Consider the following 26913-nt stretch of genomic DNA (forward strand, 5'->3'; position numbering starts at 1 on the left):
TTCCACCGAGGGAAAAACATAAACGTTATTAAAATTTAACAAATGGGGGCCGGGATAGCCTGGTTTGTAGAGTGTTGGGCCCATGTCCAAGAGGTCGTGAGTTCGATGCCTGCTGACCGAAGACTCACCGTGTAGTAAATGGTGATTGGTGCACGTTAAATCTGTCTGGGTGCAAGATCTTCCATGTTTCCATAACAAATCAAACCTCTGGGGGTACTGAATTGGAGATGATCGTTCTCTGGTTTAGGTCAAAATTACGTTCTTTGGATGAATTAATGGATGTATGAACGGGTCTGTCCGATAAACGCTGTGACGAATGTGCGTGACAGAATTCGAATTCTTGCCAATAGATGGCGCCACTGGAAAACAAGAAGAAGCTCACTTTCTGTGCCTTAATGGCATGCGACAACAACAACACCAAATCTAACAAATCACAACAAAGAAAGGCAAACGTAATAAACGACAGTTTTTATTGGATGGAGGACGATTCTTAGAAACACCTTCAACATCTAATTAAGCCTGTTTTGTTGTCTGTAACATGTGCTTCCCTTTACTTCAATTTGCCAAAATTCATTTTTTTTTATATATATTATTTTGCGACTTCCACGAGTAAATTTTTTTTGTTTTCATTTCTTTTCAGTATTCTAAAAATGCATGTTAGAAGTACTTTTTGCGGATTGACCTGTATACACTACACTGTTTGAAATTATATCTGCTTCCAGTATAACGCACTTAAACAGTAGAATTTCTATATTTATTTTTTTTGACGAAAGAACTTCGAAAAAACTCAATGAAAGTCATACATTAAGTGGTTTAATTTGCAAATTAACAACATATTCAAAACATGTAGATTACAGTAGAAAATAGAATTGAGTACTGATATATCTCCAAAATGCTATTTCTATTTACATTAAAGCAAACGGAAAAAAAACACGCTCCTCCATCTGAGGGTAGGGAATACTTTGTGCTACGAAGAATAAAGTTAAACATGAATAAGGCACAAATAAAGGTACAAAAAATAGACATGTTGCAGTTCCAGTTCTAAAAACAAAAACTGATTCTCATGGCTCGCCCAGACCACAGTGCTGACAAAAATCATTTTCAGCGGTAGACGGATCATGGGTTAGAATCCCTTTGCCGTCTGGCAAACAGTGGTAGGCTTGCGTGATTCTCCCCTTCCATGTAATGCAGATGCGGGTTAGTTCTACATAAAAAAAAATCATCATCAACGAAAGCTAGTTTGTTCCAATGCTTGATCCAGAAGTTTCTTTGTCTTCTGGATTGGGTTCCAAATTACAAGGCTACGAAGTTGAATATAGATAGTACGATACTCAAAATTGGGTACACAATCAACTCCGGTTTTAAAATAAACTAGTTAATTCAATGAGTTCGTTCTCATTTGAAATAATTCAAATATTTTGGCAGCTCCCCTTGAGTTAGATCTAAAAGAATGAAAAGAATCTCTTTGAGTTTAGAACCGAGTGTGTTAGAACTGTCATTAAAAAACGGAATTCGACCGAATGCTTGTCGTAGATGCACGTCCAGAACAAATAATAGGCCTGTTGGTGCATTTTTACACATTTCACAGAGCTAACTTTTCTAAAACATAAAACTGCAATAAAAACCTACATTTTTTAAAGTTTGCAGCATCTAGAACGTCTGCAGCGTCCAGTTTGCGTCATGATTTGTTTAGAATGTTTGAAATCTTTTTTTCAGCACACTATCAAAAGATGCAAGCAGCGCCTCCATCATAGGAACCATGTATAAAGACAGAATCTTTCTTTATGGAATAAAAACGGTGCACTAAAGATATTTATGATTCAAAATGAATTGTAAAATATTCTTAGCATTACTTTGCATCATTATCCATAAATACTGAAATAAAGGGATTTGTTAATTCGTTTTACATTAGTTTATGAAATTCCCGTAACCAGATTATTATTTTTCGTTTTAAATTTAAATATCGAATAGAAATTCTAAATAACAAATTGTTCATTTTCTACTTGATGCAAAAGTATTACTTAAGTATTACTTTCACATATGCTCTGGATTTTGGCTAATTTGTTCACAACTAATAATTTTTAAAAATATTTTATAAATACTTCTTGTACTACATGGAAAATATTTTTGAACATTCTTAAAGCAATGTGGTGCTGTAAAAAAATTCTAAACAATTCATAAGTTTTCTACCTCAGAATATCAAGTTATAAGACTCTATTAACAGAATGGGAAAGTAAATGCAAATTGACTATATTGCGCTATAGCTTCAGAAAAGAGGTAAATTGAGGTATGTTTCCAATCCTTAAGTTCTACTTGCATATTTTGGACGGAATTGAAATTTTAAAAAAATGTTTTATAAACATTCCTTGATATATAATGTTTTAGATCAATATGAGACCCATGGAACCGGTTTTAAATGGCTGTGGTGCTGTAAAAAAAATTTATTTTTTATCAGTCGTTGAACAGTTGACCCAATTTTTCGGTTTACGACTGCTAATGTTTAACTCCGTAGCCTTGTAATTTTGAACCTAATCCAGAAGACAAGGGAACTCCTGAATCAAGTATCGGGAGAAATTTGCCTTCGTGGAGGACTTTTTGATGGAACTAACCCGCATTTGCGTTACATGGAGAGGAAGACCACCAGAACCTCCCATGGTTAGCCTAACGGCAAGGAGACTCTAAGCCATGATCCGTCTACCACTGAGGATATTTCACATCAGCACTGTGGTTGGTGCAAGCCGGATGCGGAATTCGTATCGACCAGTTATCGCTGGGATTCCAACCTGGTTCACCTCATTGGGAGGCGTACGCTCTAACCCCTGAGTCACCACGGCTCTCCTGGTCACATATTTTAATTTTATAACCGCTGTTGAACAGCCGACCCAGTTTTGGGTTTACGACAACTAATGTTCAACTCCGTAGCCTTGCAGTTTTGAACCAATCCAGAAGACAAGAAAACTCCTGGATCAGTACCCTCAGTGGTATGATATATTATGGGAACATGGAGGACTTTGTGACTCGACAGATTTAAGGGGCACCATTTGCTGCACTGTCTTTGGTCGGCCAGGATCGATCCCACGTCCTCTTGGACATGGGCCCAGTGCCCTCCCAACCATGCTATCCCTGCCCCTCCTGGTCATATAGGAACATTTTAGAACAATATGACGAATCTTAGAAATGTAACCAGATAACATTATCGCCTTAGAAGCAATCGCTACATGCAATTTCCACATTAAAGAAGACCCGCTGTGGACTGATAACTAGACACTGTTCCCAGTTCAATTTTAATTACTTTCTTTTTGTGGTGTCGTTATTTCTTTATGCATTGCAGTACATACTAGACATTTTTGTTTTTTTGTGAAGATGCATAATGAAAGTTTGAATTCAAATATTTTACTGTATGATCTACGAATATATTTTAAAACTTTTTTATGATATTGCAGATAAAATAAGTTCTTAAACTGCATTTTTTTTTAAAAAAAATATTCGGAGGAAGACAAGATGTGTTTTAATATTTCCAAACTAAATACTAAAATATTTTATTAAAAAAAGCCCTTTGTTGTAACATAATAAAAAAATCGCATTGACGCATTTTCCAAAGTTATATTAACATCGTAGTAAAAATTCAGTAAAATGCTAAATAATCTTGACGTAATTAAATCTTCTACAAGTAAAATAGAATTAACGTTTTGCTTGTAAAATATTCAGAGGAAGACAAGATGTGTTTTAATATTTCCAAGCTAAATACTAAAATATTTTATTAAAAAAAGTTCTTTGTTGTAACATAAAAAAAATCACATTGAAGCATTTTCTGGGGTTATATTAATATCATAGTAAATATTAAAAATAAATTCTGAATTATCTTTACACAGAGCCGGATTATACCTTTCGTAGGCCCTAGGCACAGCCGTTTTTGGGCCCTCCCCTCCGTCCCCCACTCCTCCCCTCTTTTCAAANTGTTTATTGAACTTTATCCAAAAATCGCAAAAAAGTAATATATTAGATCATAAGATTCTGCAAAATAATTTATTACCGAAATATATTATATTTTTACTTGTATCTTCATAATTTTGTGCAAAATACACTTGTTGTTTTTAAAGCTAAATTACTTTTGTCAACAAATTTTTTTCTCACAATTTTTTCGTAGGCCCTAGGCACGTGCCTAGTGTGCCTATAGGTTAAGCCCTGTCTTTACATTATTAAATCTTCTACAAATGAAGTAGAATTAACGTCTTGTTTGTAAAATATTCAGAGGAAGACAAGATGTGTTTTAATATTTCCAAACTAAATTCTAAAATATTTTCTTTAAAAAAACCCTTTGTTCCAACATAAAAAAATCACATTGAAGCATTTTCTGAAGTTACATTAATATCATAGTAAACATTGAAAAGAAATTCTAAATTATCTTTACATCATTAAATCTTCTACGAGTAAAATGGAATCAACGTGTTGCAGATCGTCACTAATGACGTCACTGATTTCATCACAACTTTCCTCCTTCACAGACAGGAACCGGAACTTGTTTCAATAGAAGCGCGCTGAAAATTTGTAAATAATAATGGCCGACGAGTTAACGTTCACAAGTGAATGTGTTGCTAAATATATAATAGAAAATGGAGGCAGAGTGACTAACCATGAGTTAGTAAGACATTTCAAGAAGTTTTTAAATGGACCCAATAGTTTGCGTAAGTGTTATTATTTTATTCTATCATTTTCACTGAAATTAAACATCCAAATTTCATGTCATCTCTGAAAGGTCGTCTACGAACTTTTTGTTGTAAAACCAGTTACTCGTGGTAAGATGATTACTTTTCCGCATTGGAAGCATAAAATTCATATTAAATTGCTGTGATTTATTTTGTATAATATGTAGGTCACTGTGTTTGCGTATACATTTGCTATGATTGATTAATTTACTAAGATGAAATATACTGATTGATTCAGCATCTTTCTATGTTTATTTTTATAAAATGCCAGTCAAATTCGTTAGCAATTGTGATTGAAAGTTCAATTTTAATAATCTTTTCAGAATGTTTTATAAAATTTGAATAAATTTTCTAAAATCAGACTAAAATGTGACGTTTATTTTCATATCATCATTGAAAATTCGAATTAAACAATGTTTTTATTATGATTTAGGTTTTTATTTGATTTTACTTAATTCATGAAATTTACTATGTTAAGGCATTTCAATTTTAAAGAATTTTTGGATTCATTGGTTATATTTCTAAATCCAATGATAAACAATGTTTTGATTTCGAAGATACTATTTCAATGCTTTTCAAATTTAAAAAATTTTATCATAATAAATTTAATTGTGGATATTTCTGTATCATGATCTGTCGCGCCAACTACAATTGCCAAGGTGCCAAATAGATTTTGAACTTGCTCATTTTTAAAAAAAAAAACATGCAGATGTATGCCCAGGGGTGGCTACGAGTCATATTTTTCTAGTTGGCCCCTTTCTGTGATCTTCTTTTTAGTTTCTCACATACTACTACTAGTGAGTTGCCAAGACTTGGCGGTTATTCTGCCACAGAATATGATACAGAAATCTCCCCTTTTCATCTTTCATAAAATTTCCTATGATAAAGCTAATGAATGCTTGAATTTGCTGTTCATATTCCTACCATAGCACCTAAATCAATGATATGGTTGAATATTTTATTTCAATACTTTTTATGCATCGTTTATAAACTTCACATAAACTTCACTATGATTAAGCTTTCTTAGTTTTAACGAAGGCTTGGATCTGTGTTTATAAAGATTGTATGTTTTGTTTAAACCATTCTGAAAGGTCTCAATTTTAACTCCAGAAATTCACCATTTAATTAATTTAATGCTGATTAAAAACTATCATATGTTATAAAGGTGATATTTCTATGTCAGTATCTATTCACACCAACTGCAATAGCCAAGGTGCCAAAATAGATTTTTAAATCTGTAAATTTCTATTTAAATGTAATTAATTGTTGAAGATGGCTGTAAGTTATAGTCTTTAACTTGGTCTTCTTTTTTGATGCTTCTTTGTTTGCATTTTGCCAAGACTTGGAAATTATTTTGGCACACGCATCAGTATGAAAATCTTCATGTTAAAACTGTCATAATACCAGTAAACGCAAAGTAAAGAAAATATTATAACATAACACGAAGACAAAATACAAATATTTGAAATAATTTTAACTCAAGTTCAATGCAATTTATATCCAATTTTGAAAAAGATTTCAAGAAACAAGTTTTACTGTTAACTAGAAACTTAAGGGGAATTTATTTTGAATTCTTCCAAGTATTTCGGAAATAATCTTTTTGTTGTGGAAGAATTAATACTGCAGGGTGTTGTCAAATGTAAACAATAATTATTGGTATCACCGTGTATAATCAAATGTAATGAAACAAAATTTATTGCTAAAATTATATAAATCTTTCATTACGACTTGGACATAATGTAACATTGATGTAAATAACTTGGCTTCTTTACTTCAAACAGGACATTTTGCAAGGAATTTGATTGTTTTGTGTTGTTCATTGCAGTTTTTAGCACTTTCAGCTTTAAGAATAATGGGATTTGATACTTCTTACATTTAAAACTGTGTTTTAGTTAGATAAGTTTATCGTAAAAATTTTATCGTAATGAAACTTAAAATAATTACAAGATTTATGATTTTTCTTTTGTCTTTTGTTGATTAAATGTTTATTATACATATATTTTCTTTCATTTCACTTTTTTCTGATTTATCTAGTATTGAACGTCAATTTCTTATTACAGATATTTTCAGTAAGCGTTTCCAATTTGCTGAAATCAAAAATTTTAACATCATTTTCATCAACCATGTAAGACTATTATTTATTGTTAAGTTATTAAATGAAGCTTGTATTAATGGTGCAATATAGAATAAATAAATTTCAATATCATTTTCAAGCAGTAATAACGTAAAAGAACATTCTATTTGAAGCTGTTGTTGATCTCCCCATACTATATATATTTAATTCTTTTAGTGAATAAATTTTGGAATTTGGAATAATATAGACATACTGAATATAATAATGAATAAGAATGTCTTTCGTTTAAAATCTATGTATATTTTATTTATTGTGTTTTTAAAATGACTAATGAGAAATATTTGTTTTGTAGCAAACGCTCGTGCTGTCTTCAAAGATTATGTCAATGCTGTTGCTTCAATTAAGACAGAGGATGTAAGTATAATAACTGTTGTGCTGTGTTATAAGATTAAGAAAAATTTTGTATCTTGGGGCACACAATCCAAAAATATCTGCAAGCTCATAATATTTTTTTAGTACGGAATGAATGATAAAAAGCCCTCATAATATTTTTAATGATATTTTTTTAATACAGAATGAATGAAAAAAAAACATTTAACATATTTTTTCCTGACCAAAAATATATATATGTGCATGCACATNGTTATCCTAGTAAAATAGAGCATAAAATTACAAATATTTTGATACCAAATACTCAAAAAGTCATTTTTTGCACTTGTGCCGGTATCTTTATAAACCATCGATATGTGCATGCACATTAAGAACATTCGAGGAAGATTATTATATTGATCGAGATATTTAGTTATAAACAAAAATGAAATTAAAGAACTGTATTGATATTAACACTAAACATTCCATAACCGGTCAAATAACCGGCTATTGTATGTTGTATTGTTAAGTGTTGGCACATTAGTGTTTTATTATCATATTAAGAATTAAGTAATATTAATAGTTTTGCTTTTGTAATTCTTCTCCTCAAAATTCATTTTTAACTTTTATTGTCAGACGTGGGTAACTATGTTTCATTTTTATTTAATAAATAAAATTACATTAAAAGATATCCTACTGTCACCATAATTCTTTATTTTCGTTGCAAAGTGATAGCCTTGTCCAGTTGTTTGCTCATCGGCTAACGATGGGATCACTAATTTTTGGGCTAAATGAGCAGTTGTATCTTTTCTCCTCAGTAGCAGCACGTATACAACTTCTTCTACCTTGCGTGAATTATAATTATGTTGTCTGCTTATCTCATTTTTTTCCCTGCCACCGTTTTTTATTTTTTGGATACTTTTTTTTTATATTACAAAAAATATTATTAAACAAAGTACCCATAAAATTGGAGAATCTCTGCCAGTGTATCCGCAAAATTGGAGAATCTTTGCCAATATATCTGTGCACTGCATTAATCTATTTTATCTAACTATGCAACTGAGCATTATGCATTGGAAAAATATTGTATGAAATTTCTCTATAGTGTCTTCCTTTTGCATATAATTGGAATAAAATAAAAGTACTGTGTAGGAAATCAAAATAAACTCATAGGCTGTATTTTAATAATTAGTGGGTTAGCGATTCTGATAAATTAGGTGTATATTTCTTGATATTAATATAATGGTCTGGATTTAAATTTATTATAAGTTTTTTTTTCTTCTGTTACTGTCTTGGTATCATTGTGTATGATTTTTATTGTTTTCTTGGGAATTGTTTTATTGATTAATTATTAGGGTTTATTTTTAGTAAATAATGTAATATTTTTTTATGTTTGTTTCTAATTCAATATATTTTCTAATTTTTTCTTCTCATATCTGGTTGTCGGGCTACTTGCACAAATATTTCCTTTCTGAGCACTCTTTATTGAATCTCTCTAATCTCTATTGAACTTTTTAAAGAAAAATTGCAAAAATGTGTTGTAATTTTTTTTTAGTAACTGTCTTAGCGTCACTGTGCTTGATTTTTATTGCTTTGTCGGAGTTGTTTTATTCATTTATTAATAGTTTCTTTTTTAGTAAATAATGTATTTTTTTCATGGTTTTTTCTAAGTTAATATATTTTCTATTTTCTTCTCATGTCTGGCTATGAGGTACAAATATTTCCTTTCTGAGTAATCTCTATGGAATTTCTATTGAATCTTTCTAATATCTATTGAACTTTTTAAAGAAAAATTGGCTTGTTTTTCTAAAAAGCAATAAGGCCTTAAATTATTTGAGCTCGTTTTTAGGTACTTTTTTAAACAGATTCCTATGTTTAATAAACAGATGTTTTATGAATAGTTGCTTTGTGACTATTCAAATATTCCACAATCATAATTATGGCAGTTTTGAACTCCATTCTCGTCAGCAAAAATCAGCAAATCGCAACCTTTAATTTTGACTGCAATTGTGATTATCTAATTTTAAGGTTAAGTTCATTTTAATGTCTTATGTAAACATTGCTTATAACCCTCTTATACCTTTGTGAGCAAAAAATAAGCAAATTGCAAACCTCTTTTCGTCCATTAGGAGTTAACATAATTTTTGAACAGCCTCTTTACTATTTCAATAGTAAAGGAGCCTTAATGATAAAATTGTAATAATAATAGTATTAGTAGGATATGGTATGATTGCGAGTTTCAACAGGTTCTTTTCATTTAAGAAAAGCCTTTTCAAAATATTCTTATTGCAATCCTATCTTGGTTGTTATAAGGGATTTTTCATAGGCTTATCAAATATTATTATGTTGAATAAATAAGCAAAACATAAGAAAATATTTAACCATTCAAAAAAAAATTTTCTGAAGGGCTTAAGAACATCTATTTTAGCAATGTACTTGCTAATTCGGTTGATAAATGAAAATTCCATATGTTTTTTTAGAAAAAAATCATAGAGAGATGTTTTTGAGATGATTTTTTTGCCTTTGGTTTAAAATTATGTAAGTTAAAGTTAAAAGTCTGGCTTTTTCCACTGGCAGAGAACTTGACAAAATGTAACAAAGAAATAAAAACAATGAACAAGGCGAAAAAATCATTGTCTCATTCGCATCTCTCTGAACTGTTTGACCATGGTAGTCCCACAAAGTGTTCCTCAATAGAAAATATGGTAGCCATCTATAAGGATGTGATCCTTGCAAAGAGTTACAGTAAGGGTCTAGAAAGGCATCGATTTTAAAAAGATATCCAGTTCGACAGTCATGTTTAGTAAAAATTTAAATATCTGATTTTTTAAAATATTTTTTTAAAATTTTTTTATTTCCCATGCCCACCTGTGTTAACATTTCGTCAATTCAGGTATATTTATAGAGCAGATTGGTTGGCCACTCTTTCAGGGGCACCATATTAGGAGGACCAACCTTGCTCCCACAAATCGCTTATCAATAAATGTTAGTTACAATGTATTTTTGCCATGTATGAGGAATTATACACAATTAAGTCATTATTAAAAAAAATCTTGTTGCTTCTGTGTCAATAAAAGGTAAGCCATATTACATTAGTTCAAAGAAGCAATGTTCTAATTAATTGTATTGAAATTTAATGTGCGTTGAAGTTTGTAATTACTTTGTATTCTGCAGCATTTGGTTAATGGTATGTTTCATATGGGATGCATTATAGGTGAATGCTTATGTCTCTGAATTTTTTTTTAATATAAGTATGTAAGTGGGAATTTTTTTTTTAGTATACCAAAAAAAATCACATATTTCTCAACTTTATATTTTACCAATTGGCTTAGACTGAACATTTAATTTTCTTACATTCATTGGCTGAACATTTAATTTTCTTACTGTATATTTGTGATATTTTTTTCTGAATGTTTTTTTATTTTATAAATCTATGTTGCATGTTTCATATGGGACGCATTACAGGTGAATGCTTATGTTTCTGAATCTTTTTTAATATTAGTATATATATGTGATTTTTTTTTAGTCTCTTTATTTTTTTACCAATTAGCTTATAACTTATGAGCATTTAATTTTCTTACTGTCCATTTATGTAATATTTTTTGTAGGTATTTTTCTTATAAATCTGAATAGAATGTTGACAGTAAAATAATTTAATAAATTTTTTCCAGGGTGTGAAGTATGTTGTCTTAAAGAAAAGGGGTCATGAAGAAAAGGTTCAAAATTCTTCTTCCTTTGAGGGGAGCGAAGGAAGTCTTAATGAGAGAAAAAAATGCAGATTGAGCGAAGACCCGGATTGCTCATCAACAAAAAACTCAACTCCCTATGTTATTTCACACAGCAGCTCTAGTCCCTCTGTTCTTGGTACAACAACATCCATGGATCCTGTCACGACCCCAACATCACCGATTCTTTGGAGTTCAGACTTACCTCCCGGGTTGGTACCACAACCACCTCCGAGACGTAAGCATTCCATGAAGGGGAAGGAGAATAGGAGTAATAAATTTGAAGCTAGTTTGAAAATAATTAACAGTGAAAAAGAGAATGCAGTAAGTAGCATTTGTTATTTATGTCTTTTATTTATCATCTTTCATGCTAGGGTTTGTAATCTGCCTGTTTAGTTAAGAACTAAACTCAGTGGCACGACAGCCCATAGAGGGCCAAAGTCTACTGTGCCCATCTCTGTTTTCTTGACCTTTGGGCTCTGAAGTGCAAGAGCAGATGTTCGGGTTGGATGGTCAGCAAACGCAGAACTCCCAGTGTTTAGCTCCCAAGCTTGGTACTCATTTAATTGACCCATTAAAGGGATGAAAGACTGAGCCAACCTTGCCCGACCCGAGGATTGAACCCAGGACCTGTGGCACAGGAGCACGAAGCGCTACCACTCGGCCACCGGGCGTCCTGTTTAGTTAAGGGTCATTCAAATTAGGATATTTTTGGCAAATTTTTGATTCTCCTCCCCCCTTTGTCAGCAAAAATAAGCAAAGAACAATACCCTTTCCATGTCTGCCAAGTCTCCTGTTTTTTAACGAAGACTCCTGTATTTTATGACTATCTCCTGTTTACCTGTATATTCTCAAATTTCTCGTTTTTGTTGAAGAAATTTTGAAAAAAATTTGCTGATAAAATATCCACTGATGGCAAAAATACTTCTCTTATTCCTCGACAGATGGTGCAAATATCAGTATATTTTTTGTTAATTGTTTTAAGTCGAGCCGTGTTGGCTCAGGGGTATTCGCCTTCCAATGAGGCAAACCAAGGTTCAAAACCCAGTGATGACTGATTGTTACTTTTGTAGTAAATACAAATTTTTAAAAATTATTAACTGATTAAGTGGCTAAGCTAGAGAAACAAAATTAACTTGCATTAAAAGTATATTTTTAGTTTATGCCCCGGTCTCGACCCCCATGACTGTTGAATTCGTTCGGAAGCAGGCATCCGTGATTAAAATCAGCATGATTCCAATCTTCTGATTTTTTTAAAATTATTAGTTTAAATCAAATATTTATTTTTGAAAGAAATAGAAATCCCCAATTTTAAGATTTATACAGCATTTTAATGAGATAATAAATTTTTTTTTTATTATATTAAAATTTGTTGTAAATATTTTGCTATTTAATAAATTTCAGTAAATTTATTTAATAAATTTATTAGATTTCTACTTGCTGTGTAATAAATTACAGTACTTTTGAAAGGCAATTTTGGAAATCTTATTCTTTTAGTACTTACATTTATAAAAATTAGTAATTGTATATGGATTTATTTTTTCCTGTAAAAAATATGATGAAAATCCCACCAATTCCTGCTTTTAAAACTCAATCTTTAAAGCAAAATATTATTTAAATGTTATAAATATTTTTCTGTATCTTAAAGTAAGTTGAATTTTAAAAGAAAACTGTTTAAAGATAAATTCATATTACCTTTTCTTATTTTTTTTAAAAAATTATTTCTTAATTAGTATTTTATTTAATTCATTTTGTGCTTAAATATATGACAAATTTAAGTTAATTTATTTGATGCCTAAATGTTTGACAACCTGTAGTTAATATCTCCCTTCCTTCCGCAATGACACAACAGCCCTATGTGAGCCTTGGCCTTCCTTAGAATTTTATTCCAGGCTATCTACCCATCTGATTCTGAGAGGACCTGTTTTTTGAGTGCCCTTTGGTATGGCTGTGAAATTTCTCTCAGAGTGTTGGCATCGAGCATTCTGATCTGATATTGTGACCAACACATTTCTATTTTTGGATTTTGACAAAATTTATTATATCCGAATCTTTTTTTATGTGCAATTAAAACTATTTTATTTTTAGATGAATTCTATAAACAGTTCTCTCTAAGTATCCTTAAACCAGAGTACCTTGGTTTCGGAGGAAGAAGGCCTGTTAGGAGAACGCTATAATCTCTCTTACCTCCATTGTTATTTTGAAGTTTAGCGAAAAATTTATACTTATTGTAGTTCGAATGATCAAATATTATAAAGAAGAAAAAAACATTATTTGAAACTTCGTTGTTTAATTATAACTTTACTGGAACTTACTTTTCTCTAAATTTTCAATTACTTGTGAAGGAGGATTCGGCATGAAGGATTTCTTTATCGGTTTAGCACCCTCTTGTCATATGCGTCAGATTACTAATTTTCATTTTTTAAATGATCTCATTTATAAAATTTAAACTCAGTATAATTTCTTTTATTGATTGTGCTTAATTATATATTAATATGTAAATTTTATTTTAACTCTTTATGTCAATGATAAAAGCAAAGTGTGGAATTCATTACACAGTATACTCTCGATATCTCAAAGTTGAAGGGACGCTAAAAATTTTTAGAGATAGCGAGTTTTCGAGATAACAAGTTCAGAACTAAATATGTTCTAAAAAGTAGAAATATATATTTTAAAATATTACTCTATTAATAGAGTCATGATACATGAAAATAACATTAATAAATATGTTTGTATTGACAGTTGACTGTAAGTCTAAATACAACAAGGATAATTTTATTTTTAAGAGTATGTAGTAAATAATTATGCTGTTGCTGTTCATTTACGTCGCACTAGACCTGCACAATGGGCTATTGGCAACGGTCTGGGAAACATCCCTGAGGATGATCACAATTTTGATCCTCTGCAGAGGGGATGGCACCCCCGCTTCGGTAGCCCGACGACCTGCACGCGAAGTCGAGCACTTTACGGTAGAACAGTGTAACGAGGACCGATACCGCGCACCCTCAGTCCCTACGCAGACTGACCTTGCATGACTATGCATTAAACAGAAAAAAATAGGTCTTCATTAAATTTGCATTGCGATTTTTCCGAAAAAATGCATTTTTTATTTCGAAAAAAAAAATCGACATAACAAAAGCAGTGTGCGTAGCGATTTTAAAAAGTGCTTAAATGTGCTTATTTTTGATTTACGTTTTTTAAAAGCCCTTAAAGGCGCTTTTTTTTATTCGGGATTTGTAAAAAGTGCTTAATTTTCTATCTTTTAAAAAAAGATTTTTTTCTTTGCCGTTGTCGATTGTCGTTCTAACTTACGAAAAATGCATGATTTTTCACAATTTACTCTGCAATATTTATCAGAAACTAGTCATTTTATCATGATTATGTAAAGTTTTTGAAAATGTTTCTGAATTTTATATGTTTATAAAGTAAGAGCTTTAAAAGGTAGAATTTTTTTTATTTTTTATTACTGCACAGGCTATCCTAATTAGTTTTTTTTTTTGGAAAGTGATTAAAAATATTTTTTTGAGTGCTTAAGAAGTACTTAAAAGGTGCTTATTTTTTGTTGAAATATCTGGCTACGCACCCTGAAAAAGTTTTGAAAAGAAACTCTTCAACATAGGAATTAAAATTTAGATTAGGAGGCTATATAATGCGACGGGGAAAAATATTTTTTCGACATAACAAGGTTTTCGAGATATCGAGAGTACACTGTAATTAAAAATTTTGTGAAGCGAGAGTCTGGTCACTTGAAATCGCATTCAGTTTGTTTTCCTTTTTGTCCATTCCTATTTCCGCCGGATGCAAAACTTTTAACCACTTGTTTCCTTCGCACCCTTTATTATATCGCTTTTAAAACCTACTTGATTTGAAGAAAGCATAGTTCATCTTATTGAACATATACTTACTGATACATATTTTGGTTTTCATTTATTCTCATGCTTTGTGTGCTGTTGCCAGTGGCTCAATACTAGTTATCATAGTTTGTATCAATTAACTAGGATTGTCTAGCACTGTCTAGCTTCGTCTTCGACTATATTAGTTTTTTGTTTAGTGTATTTCTATTAATGCTTTAGTTCTTGCAATTATCATATTAATTAACATTGATAATGTAATGATCTTAATATTTTTGTCTCTGCCTAGCGCCGCAATAACGTTTTTCTTTATTTATTGCGTTTACAGTTTCATTGCTGTANCACCTCCGAGGCGTAAGCATTCCATGAAGGGGAAGGAGAATAGGAGTAATAAATTTGAAGCTAGTTTGAAAATAATTAACAGTGAAAAAGAGAATGCAGTAAGTAGCATTTGTTATTTATGTCTTTTATTTATCATCTTTCATGCTAGGGTTTGTTATCTGCCTGTTTAGTTAAGAACTAAACTCAGTGGTGCGTAAGCCCATAGAGGGCCAAAGCCTACTGTGCCCATCTCAGTTTTTTTTACCTTTATGCTCTGAGGTGCAAGAGCAGATGTTCGGGTTGGGTGGTCAGCCCAACGCGTAACTGCCAGTGTTTAGCTCCCAAGCATGCTTGGTACTAATTTAATCGACCCATTAAAGGGTTGAAAGGCTGAGCTAACCTTGCCCGACCCGAGGATTGAACCCAAGACCTGTGGTACGGGAGCACGAAGCGCTACCACTCGGCCACCGGGCGTCCTGTTTAGTTAAGGGTCATTCAAATTAGGATATTTTTGACTCTCCTCCCCCCTTTGTCAGCAAAAATAAGCAAAGATCAATACCCTTTCCATATCTGCCAAGTCTCCTGTTTTTTAACGAAAACTCATGTATTTTATGACTATCTCCTGTTTACCTGTATATTCTCAAATTTCTCTGTATTTGTTGAAGAAATTTAAAAAAAAATTTGCTGATAAAATATCCACTGATGGCAAAAATACTTCTCTTATTCCTCAACAGATGGTGTAAATACCAGTATGTTTTTTGTTAATTGTTTAAGTCGAGCCGTGTTGTCTCGGGGGATAGAGTATTCACCTTCCAATGACTTAAACCAAGGCTCAAATCCCAGCGATGACTGATCGTTACTTTTGTAGTAATTACAAATTTTTTAAAATTACTAACTGATTAAATGGCTAAGCACTGAAACAAATTTAACTTGCATTAAAAGTATATTTTTAGTTTATACCCCGGTCTCTACCCCCATGAATGTTGAGTTCGTTCCGAAGCAAGCATCCGTGATTAAAATCAGCATGATTCAAATCTACTGATTCTTTTAAAATCAGTAGTTTAAATCAAATATTTATTTTTGAAAGAAATAGAAATCCTCAATTTTAAAATTAATTTATAAAGCATTTTAATGAGATAATGAAATTTTTTTTTATTGTATTAAAATTTGTTGTAAATATTTTGCTATTTAATAAATTTCAGTAAATTCATTTAATAAATTTATTAGATTTCTTCTTGGTGCTGTAATAAATTACAGTACTCTCGAAAGGCAATTTTGGAAATCTTATTCTTTTAGTACTGACATTTATAAAAATTAGTAATTGTATATGGATTTTTTTTGCTTGTAAAAAATATGAAAATCCCACCAGTTCCTGCTTTTAAAACTCAATCTTTAAAGCAAAATATTGTTTAAATGTTAGAAATATATTTCTGTATCTTAAAGTAAGTTGAATTTTAAAAGAAAACTGTTTAAAGATAAATTCCATATTACCTTTTCTTATTTTTTTTAAAAAAATTATTTCTTAATTATTATTTAATTCATTTTGTGCTTAAATATTTGACAACCTTGAGTTAATTTATTTTGTGTTTCAGTATTTTTGCAACCTTAAGTTAATTTATTTGATGCTTAAATGTTTGACAACCTGTAGTGAATGTCTCCCTTCCTTCCGCAATGACACTACAGCCCTATGTGGGCCTTGGCCTTCCTTAGAATTTTATTCCAGGCTATATACCCATCTGATTCTGAGAGGACCTCTTTTTTGAGTGCCCGTTGGTATGCCTGAGAAATTTCTCTCAGTGTTGGCATCGAGCATTCTGATCTGATATTGTGACCAACACACTTCTATTTTTGGATTTTGACGAAATTTATTATATCCGAGTCTTTTTTTTTTATATACAATTAAAACTATTTTAATTTTAGTTGAATTCTGTAAACAGTTCTCTCTAAGTATCCTTAAACCAGAGTACCTTGGTTTTGGAGGAAGAAGGCTTCTTAAGAGAACGCTATAAAGCGAGAGAAACTTCTCATGGCAAAATCTCTTTTACCTCCATTGTTATTTTGAAGTTTAGCGAAAAATTTATACTTAATGTAGTGCGAATGATCAAATATTATGAAGAAGAAAAAACATTATTTGAAACTTCGTGGTTTAATTATAACTTTACTGGAACATACTTTTCTCTAAATTTTCAATTGCTTATGTAAGTGAAGGAGGATTCGGCATGAAGGATTTCTTTATCGGCTTAGCACCCTTTTGTCATATACGTCAGATTACTAATTTTTATTTTTTAAATGATCTCATTTATAAAATTTAAACTCAGTATAATTTCTTTTATTGATTGTGCTTAATTATATATTAATATGTAAATTTTATTTTAACTCTTTATGTCAAGTTTTCGAGATAACAAGTTCAGAACTAAATATGTTCTAAAAAGTAGAAATATATATTTTAAAATATTACTCTATTAATAGAGTCATGATACATGAGAAAATAACATTAATAAATATGTTTGTATTGATAGTTGACTGTAAGTCTAAATACAACAAGGATAATTTTATTTTTAAAAGTATGAAGTAAATAATTATGCTGTTGCTGTTCATTTACGTCGCGCTAGAGCTGCACAATGGGCTATTGGCAACGGTCTGGGAAACATCCCTGAGGATGATCCGAAGAGACATGCCATCACAATTTTGATCCTCTGCAGAGGGGATGGCACCCCCGCTTCGGTAGCCCGAGGACCTGCACGCAAAGTCGAGCACTTTACGGTAGAACAGTGTAACGAGGACCAATATCGCACACCCTCGTTCCCTACGCAGACTGACCTTGCATGACTATGCATTAAACAGAAAAGAATAGGTCTACATTAAATTTGCATTGTGATATTTCCGAAAAAATGAATTTTTTTTTTATTTCGAAAAAAAAAAAAAAAAAAAAAAACTAANAAAAAAAAAAAAAAAAAAAAAAGAAAAAAAATTTGACACAACAAAAGCAGGGTGCGTAGCTGTTTTAAAAAGTGCTTAAAGGTGCTTATTTTTGATTTACGTTTTTCGAAAGCCCCTAATGGCGCTTTTTTTTCTATTCGAGGTAAGTAAAAAGTTCTTAATTTTCTATCTTTTAAAAAGAGATTTTTTTCTTTGCCGTTGTCGATTGTCGTTCTAACTTTCAAAAAATGCGTGATTTTTCACAATTTACTCTGCAATATTTATCAGAAACTAGTCATTTTATCATAATTATGTAAAGTTTTTGAAAATGTTTCTGAATTTTATGTTTATAAAGTAAGAACTTTAAAAGGTAGAAATTTCCTTTTTTTTATTACTGCAAAGGCTATCCTAATTATGATTTTTTTTTGTTTTGGGAAGTGATTAAAAATATTTTTTGAGTGCTTGAAAAGTACTTAAAAAGTGCTTATTTTTTGTTGAAATATCTGGCTACGCACCCTGAAAAAGTTTTGAAAAGAAACTCTTCAACATAGGAATTAAAATTTAGATTAGGAGGATATATAATGCGACGGGGAAAAATATTTTTTCGACATAACAAGATTTTCGAGATATCGAGAGTATACTGTAATTAAAAAATTTTGTGAAGGGAGAGTCTGGTCACTTGAAATCGCATTCAGTCTGTTTTCCTTTTTGTCCATTCCTATTTCCGCCGGATGCTAAACTTTTAACCACTTGTTTCCTTCGCACCCTTTATTATATCGCTTTTAAAACCGACTTGATTTGAAGAAAGCATAGTTCATCTTATTGAAGTCATTTATTTCTTCTTGTAACTTATTGATTTAGAGACTATTTTCCTCACTTAGTAGTTGTTGTTACTTTTTGTAAGTATTATTAAAATTTACGAATGTGTTTTTTTTTTTTTTTTAAATCTCGTATCTAGTGATCTTCCCTTGAAAAATACTTCCTCAATGCGAATCCTGTTTTTATTTGTATATTTTAATTAAGAATAATTAAAGCAAAAGGCGTAAATGTTCTTGTATCGAATATTAACTAGCATACCGATTAATTTGGGCTAGTAATGCGAAATTACCAGACTCAACTGGATTTTCCAGTAGACTACTGTGTTTTGGTAGTTTCTCCTGGTCTACTGGTTCAATTAAAATTCTCCTGGTTTTTGTACGTTTTAGAAAATTCTCTAAAATTGAGTTAGTTTTCTAAAAAGAATCCCTATTGAAATAGAATTTTTGTACACATTATTGCTTGAATATTTAAGTAAGTATTACTAATACAGCGAACCTCATTTATAAAACTCAGTTTAGAACTTTTTTATTTCTAAAATGTCCAGTTTATTTTTATTCAAGGCTTTTTAAATTAATTAAAAAATCTTTTAACCATCTTTGATGAAGTAAATGCCTTTTAATATTCAAAATTATGAGTAAACATAACATTTCAAGTATGTTTAATGTCAATCAAAACTGGAAAATATTGCAGTTTTTTTTATTTTGATGACTATAAAAATCTCTAAAATTCCCTATGTGTGAAATATTTAGTACATTTTGCAACAATTATCATGAAATGTATATTATTTTGTAAAATCTACTGCATTTTTTTCCTATTCATATTATCAGCTATGGTTACAAAACCAAACTTTGCATTAACATTCCTTCTTTTCTCGACGAACTTGGAATTTTAACTATCAAAACATGGATGATATTCACAAGCTGAAATTTATGATATCGACGGTTTTATTCCGCGGAACCCTAGGGTTCCATGAGAGGCTCACAGGGTTTTGCGAGAATTAGGACTTTTTTTTTAAAAATCAGTAATGATCACTCTTGAACTTTATATCCTCAATAATTTAAGCTACTTTATTCAGAGGTAATTATGTAAACAATAATAATTATTTGAGAATTACTTTTTACCGTTTAATGTAATATTGATCAGAGAAATTTTGCATTGTAAGGCATGCCAGTTTTTACATAATTTTAATCGATCTATACAGATATTTCTTTTTTACGGTAACAATGAAAGTCCTCATTTTTTCGCTTTTGCAGCGAAGAATTGCAATATCAAGTGTGTGATGTGTCATAAGCATGAAAGGGTATACTCACTTGTTAGAAAATTTCTGCATGAAAATTTTTTTCTCGTGTGGACAACGGGAAGTTCAAACAAACTGAGCTATAAGTTGGGTAGCATTAGAAGGTTAAAAGCGAATAGCTTAGATACCAAAGAGTGTGTTCTATATTATGTTTTAATTATACTTATGTTCAATAATGATAACAATCATACTCAATAATAATAGTAGTTTTATAGTTGTAAATTATATAATTGTATTTTTAATAGTAATATTTTTTTTAAATATAATTGTTTTGTTTCTGCATGTTTTTTTTTTTTTTGCATATTTATTTCAATTTAAAATTTTTATTTTAATTAAGTGTTATTGACTAAAAATTATTATTATTATTATTTTAAAGAGGAATTCGTTTTGAAAATCTTAATAATTCATTTATATTTGTAAGATTTTGCCCCAAAACACATTTCAAAAGGATAACGAGCATAGTTTGCAAAGCATACCATATAATATTGCATAGCAAATAGGAGTTGGGAGCGTAGGCGAACAGGGGCGAGCCCTAATGTAATTTTAAATGACAAAATTTGAGCAGAATCGGTTAAGAAGAATATTTAATTTTTATTTTTATAAATTAGAATGGAGAAATGGGGGGGGGGGCGGTAGCCTGGTTGGTAGGGCACTGGGCCCATGTCCAAGAGTTCGTGAGTTCGATCACAGGCCGGCCGAAGACTCCTCGTGTAGTAAATGGTGACTGATATACGTTAAATCTGTCGAGTCGCAAAGTCCTCCAAGTTCCCATAACAAATAAATACCTCTGGGGGTACTGATCCAGAAGTTTCATTGTCTTCTAGATTGGTTAAAAAATTACAAGGCTACAGAGTTGAACATTAATAGTCGTAAACCCAAGATTGGGTCGGCTGTTCAGCGACGAATATAAAATAAAATAAAATGGAGAATAAGATACTTGCAAGTGACGTAGTGTGGGTATCTCGATCCTGATTGGTTATTTAAACTTGGCATTTGTTTACGTTAGTAACTGTTCTTTCCATTTTAGTTCGAGTAAGTCAAGTCCTTCAAGTGTTCACTTAAGTGACACATTCTAAGTTCTTACACGAAGATTTTTTCTCAAAGAGTTCAATTGTTTCACTATCACAGAGACTTAACACAAAGACAGACGCGAAGCCATAAGGAACGTAAACAAACTTATTATGCATCGAAGTTGCCAGGTGCACAAAACAAAAATATATCACGGTTACAATAAAACACATAAATAATAAATAAGAAGTTAAGTAAGAGAAGTAGAGGAGATAGAATTATATTTCAACTCATTCGATGGGCGATACGACTCTATATTTAATTAACTTTCCGCTAATTAACATTCTAATTTATGTAGAAAAACTCAGCTCATTTTTAATTTTTATGGAAGAAATTAAATAATTGCATGATTATTCTGTTTTTTTTTAAAAAATTAAAGCAACACTATTAGTTCTATTGATAATTAATTTGTAAACGAGAAAAACGATGTTTTTCGAAGCTCTGACTCCAAGAAATGTTTTTAAAAAGCCGCAGTTTAAGTGCCTTACACTTGAAACAATGCAGTGATTTTAAACGATATATATAATCTTGCCGTGAAGAATAATCTGAGCTTTAGAACTAACAAATAACTTAAATATTTTAAAAGCTATTCATTTTTTTTTTTTTAAATCTCCAATCTGGCGACATTTTAACACCTTGGTGAATATTTTCAAAATTACTGCCTTATTCTCAGTTTTTGCAATTTTGTATAATTATGCTCAGGTGTCGTCGCGGGCCACATATCGAGAGCTGGCGAGCCGCGGATTGTGCCGAATTTATTATTTATTGGAAATGTTACGGAGCATAACTATTAATTTTAAGAATTTAAATTTTCAAATGTCTAATAATTAATTGCAATTTTAATTTATAAAAACTAAAGGGAAGAGTCCTGATTTCCTTTTTAGTTTGCTTTTGAAAATTAAATAAAATAACAAGAAATTAATGTATTAATTATCCTTTTTTTTTGCTTAGGTTTGTTTTTATTTCCTTATTATCTAATTTTAAATCTATGACAGTGAAGTTTTTTATGATGGAAGTCTCTAAAAAGCATATTTAATATTCTCCCTTTTTTATTTATTCAATTCCTACTATTATTTCACACTCTCCCTATATATCTTGTTCAAATTTTCAATCGTTAACAAAATATTTTTAATTCATCCACTCAAGTTCAAATACATATTTTTAAACTTCTAGTGGATGACACTTGATGTTAATACAGTTTTTTTCTAATATTATAATTCATTCATTAAATAGGGATGAGAAAAAGCGATATGGAATTTCCTGATGGGTTGAGCGTTAGTCATTGTTTTAAATTTTTCTATAAGCTATTCAGTTTTTCACAAATTTTTAAAATAACATCAGCTATAATTTCTAACTTATAATTCTATTTGAACAAAAAAAAAGGTCTTTCACATTTAAATATTTAATTATTTTATATTCGTTGTGTCAAATAAATTCAATAAAGAACATTACGCTGTAGCACGTGTGGTTCATGTCACCAAATTTATACTTATATTGTCTGATACCACGCGCCTTTTTTTTTTTTTTCTTCAATTCCTACTGTTACTTCTCACTCTCCCTATGTATATTTATATATCTTGTACAAATTCTCAATCGTTAGTAAAATACTTTTTATTCATCCACTCAAGTTCAAATACATTTTATTTTAAACTTGTAGTGGATGACACTGGATGTTAGTACAGTTTTTTCAAACATTAATACATTCAANAATCTATGACAGTGAAGTTTTTTATGATGGAAGTCTCTAAAAAACATATTTGATATTCTCCCTTTTTTATTTATTCAATTCCTTTAATTAGTTCACACTCTCCCTATAATATTTTGTTCAAATTTTCAATCGTTTAATAAAATACTTTTCATTCATCCACTCAACTTCAAATACATTTTCTTTTAAACTTGTAATGGATGACACTTGATGTTAATACAATTTTTTCAAACATGAATTCATTCAATAAATTTAATTAATTAATTTTAGATTTATATGGGAGAAAAATTTTTAATTATTTAAAAAAAAGTAACTAAAATTAAATTTTTCTTTGTTGACCTAAGTAGGAATTGACTTAAAAATTTTTTTTACATTAATTCTTTATAATTAAAATTAAAAAAACACAGATTTTTTTAAGTACTTTTCAGCGTTGGTTAATAATCCCTCAATTTTCTTCCTTCTATGATTAAATATGTGACACACTGGCTTATACTGATATTGTGATTCTATTTGTGTGTTCAGCTTTCACTCGATTTGGTTAGTCGTGATTCTGCATAAAGTTTTCGTGTCACGGGAGGGGGGGGGGAGAGAACATGGCAAAGGAAGAAAACAAATGTCACGTATAATTTTTGTATAGTGTTCGATTTCAAATAATCTATAATTCATCATTTTTGAGGGCTTTTTAATTTCTCCTATTCTAAGAGAAGTACGCGAAAGAGTTTAGTACTGTGTATCTGAAGTTTGGAAGATAGCATATTTATACTAGATTAGACTTTTAAGTAATGTGTGTTTATCTGTATCGATACTTTTAAGAGAATGGATTAGTGTTTAGTTTTGTGTGTGTCTATATCTATATTTTGCGTGTTCAGGAGTTTGAGTATACATTGGACTTAAATTTCAGTTGTGTGTACCTATAGTTCAAGAGATTGGCTATATATTGGATTAGAGTTTGGTTGTGAGTATCTATAGTTCAAGAGATTGAATATATATTGGATTAGAGTTTAGTTGTGTGTAACTATAGTTTAAGAGATTGGATTAGAGTTTAGTTTTGTGTATATACCTATTGTTCAAGAGATTGGATATATATTGGATTAGAGTGTGGTTGTGTGTAACTATAGTTCAAGAGATTGGATTAGAGTTTAGTTGTGTGTACCTATAGTTCAAGAGATTAGATTTATATAATTTTGAATTTGTCAAGAAATCGAAGTAAAAGTAATTCCCCTTATTTTAGTTCTTTATATATATGCATGTATATATATAATAAAGTCAAAGTTAAAAAAAGTTTTTTTTTTTAAATTTAAGAAAAGGCCAAACAGGAGAGCGGATCGTTAAACGCCGCTGGATTGTAAAATCACAGCCCAGAACGATTAAAAAAATTGTTATTTATTTTGGGCGGTAATCCTAGCCTGCCTGATATCTATATGATTTTTTTGAGGGAAAAAAAAATATAGAAATATAGAAAAAAAATATGGATAAAAGAAATTCGACTACCCTATTTACAACTTTGGAATTTCGTGTCTAATTTTGGTTTTAGTTTGAAAAAATCATTAAGGCCGTCGACAAAATATGTTTCTAAATCTTCTTTGTCGACTATTTCTTTTCATATTCCCTATCACTAAGATTCCGTCAGATATATAATATCACCTTAACATACTCTGCCCGATTTCCATTTCTGTAATTTTATTTTGAAATTTTAGTTTCTGTTTGAAATAAATTAAGTACATCGATAAAGTAGGTTCCTTAATCTTTTGTCGAGTATTCTTTCATTTCCATTGTGCCAAAGATTCCATTTGATCTGTAACTTCACCAACGCTTCATCTGTCCTATTAACATTTCTGGAATTTTATTTTGAAATTTTGGCTTTCTCGGAAAAAAATAATTGAAGCCTCCAACAAAACGTTTCTAAGTTTTTTGTCCTTCAATTCCATATTTTCTAAGATTCCATAAAATGGAGAATTTCACTTTAAAACTGCTTTTTATTTATTTTATTTTTTGTAGTCTGGTCCAACTAAGGACGAAATAAGAGAGATCTGCAGTCCCGGCAGCGTGAAGGAAAAAGCTCATTTCCTGAACAAAATGGCTTCTGAAAATGATGTATCCAAACTTTCAATAAGTAATAGGAGAAGAGATCGTGATGACAAGGTGAGTTTTTTTTTAAAAAAATTAATTACAATTGATTAAAATTTTATTCTTTTTACTAATTTACTAGCTTAATACCCGTTCTCAGTAGAGGATGGAAAAAAAAAATTAAACTAACAATAAAACACTACTAAACAACACTACGAAATCATGCGCAAAACTGAAAGACGCATAACACAATTAATAAAGATAAAATAATTCCTTTTTCTATTTATTATTTTTTTATCCCTGCTGGTGACTTTCCGTTATTAGATCAAGCAAAACACGTTTTTAGTAGTTTATCCCATCTGAATAACGATCAACTGTATTCTGTATCTTCTGAAATGATGTTATTGCTCGACGCCAACTCATTATGGTCAAAATTTACCTCAATCAAGCGATTTTCTCTGATCTACCTATTCTTTCGAAGTCCCTTAAAATATGTTTTTCAGCAATATATTTATTAAAACTTTACAGTTATGCAGTTTTAGTAGGTACCAAATATACTAATTATGCCTGCATTGATATGTTTGGTATTACATTAAATTGAAGCGACTACCATAAGTGTGTGTTACCAAAAGTATAAGCGTTGGCTTCAATAATAGTATTGCGATTTTTTACTTTTTCCCTAAACGAATTCGTACCATATCTCTATTAGTTTTGCTATTTAGTGCATAGTCTGTATTTTTCTTCTAGGTTTACCTATTACCAAAATTAATTTAAGCTTCGTGGGCATCAATATCAGTTTGGCGATTTACTACGCTTCTCCTAAATTAATTAGTATCATTTCTCCATTAATTTTCCATTAATTAATTTTAGTACCGACCCCAATGCCGACGTGAAATGTTCTCAGTGCTTGGCGGATCATAGGTTAGGATTTCCTTTCCGTCAGGCTGACAGTGTGAAGTTTTCGTGGTTTCACCTCTATGTACGGATTAGTTCCATTCAAAAGTCCTCCATGAAGGGAAATTTTCCCAATGCTTGATCCAGGAGTTCCTTTGTCTTCTGGATTATGTTCGAAATTACACGGCTCAGGAGTTGAACATTAGTAGTCGTAAACCCAAACGATTGGTCCGGTGTTCAACGACGGTTAGGAAATATAAAATTAAATTTGCTTTTAGGGATAACTGTGGAGGCTCAGGTGATAGAGCGTTCGCCTTCCGATGAGGTGAACCGGCTTGTTCTAATCCCTTTGATGGCTGATCGATACGAATTCCGCACCCGGCTCGCGCCGACCACAGTGCTGACGTAAAAAATATTCTCAGTGGTATACGGATCATGGGTTAGAGTCTCCTTTCCGTCAGGCTAACCCTGGGAGGTTTTCCTCTCTGTGTAACGCAAATGGGGGATAGTTCCATAAAAAAGTCCTCCACGAAGGCAAATTTCTCCCATTACTTGATCCAGGAGTTCCTTGTCTTCTGGATTGGGCTCAAAATTACAACGATGCGGAGTTGAAAATTAGTAGTCGTGAACTCAAAAAATTGGGTCAGCTATTCAACGAACTTTTAATTTGAAAAATATTGAAAAAATTTGATAATATAATAAAATTCTGATGTTCTCGAAGATTGTGACTAAAAATTGATAAAATCCTATTTATAGTTTTGAAATATTTATTTACATTTTATTTTATTATATTTATTTTAATAATTAATTATTTTTTAAATTTAAATATGGAAATTGCTTGAACACGCATTAATAAAGTTTCTATAAAAATGTTTTAAAATTTTTTTAATGGCATTATTTTTTATTTTGTGATCAGTTTTGTGCTTTTCAAATGCTTTTTTTTTTGGCATTTTTTATAGAACTTTTTTGTCATCAATATGTTAGCTCTGATAATCAGTAATCACGAAAAAAAACAACAACAATTATTTAAAGTCACTTTTATGTAAGTTCTAAGTTCCCAACGTAAGTGGGGGAAAAAAATCCGATAGCTACACCTGA

At 30.7% G+C, this 26913-nt stretch overlaps 1 protein-coding gene across 1 annotated transcript in view; it reads left to right on the plus strand.

Annotated features, from left to right (window-relative positions):
- The first annotated feature begins 4468 nt into the window (after window positions 1–4468).
- The window catches only part of LOC107439313 (ankyrin repeat domain-containing protein SOWAHC), a 127419-nt gene continuing 104974 nt past the window's right edge, over window positions 4469–26913 (plus strand). Inside the window, exons 1-4 of the mRNA XM_071183008.1 lie at window positions 4469–4685; window positions 7133–7194; window positions 10821–11198; window positions 24853–24996. Coding sequence (XP_071039109.1) covers window positions 4559–4685; window positions 7133–7194; window positions 10821–11198; window positions 24853–24996 — 711 coding nt within the window. The 5' untranslated portion in view covers window positions 4469–4558. The remainder of the gene's footprint in view (window positions 4686–7132; window positions 7195–10820; window positions 11199–24852; window positions 24997–26913) is intronic.

Source organism: Parasteatoda tepidariorum, chromosome 7 (assembly GCF_043381705.1).
Source record: "Parasteatoda tepidariorum isolate YZ-2023 chromosome 7, CAS_Ptep_4.0, whole genome shotgun sequence".
NCBI lineage: Eukaryota > Metazoa > Arthropoda > Arachnida > Araneae > Theridiidae > Parasteatoda > Parasteatoda tepidariorum.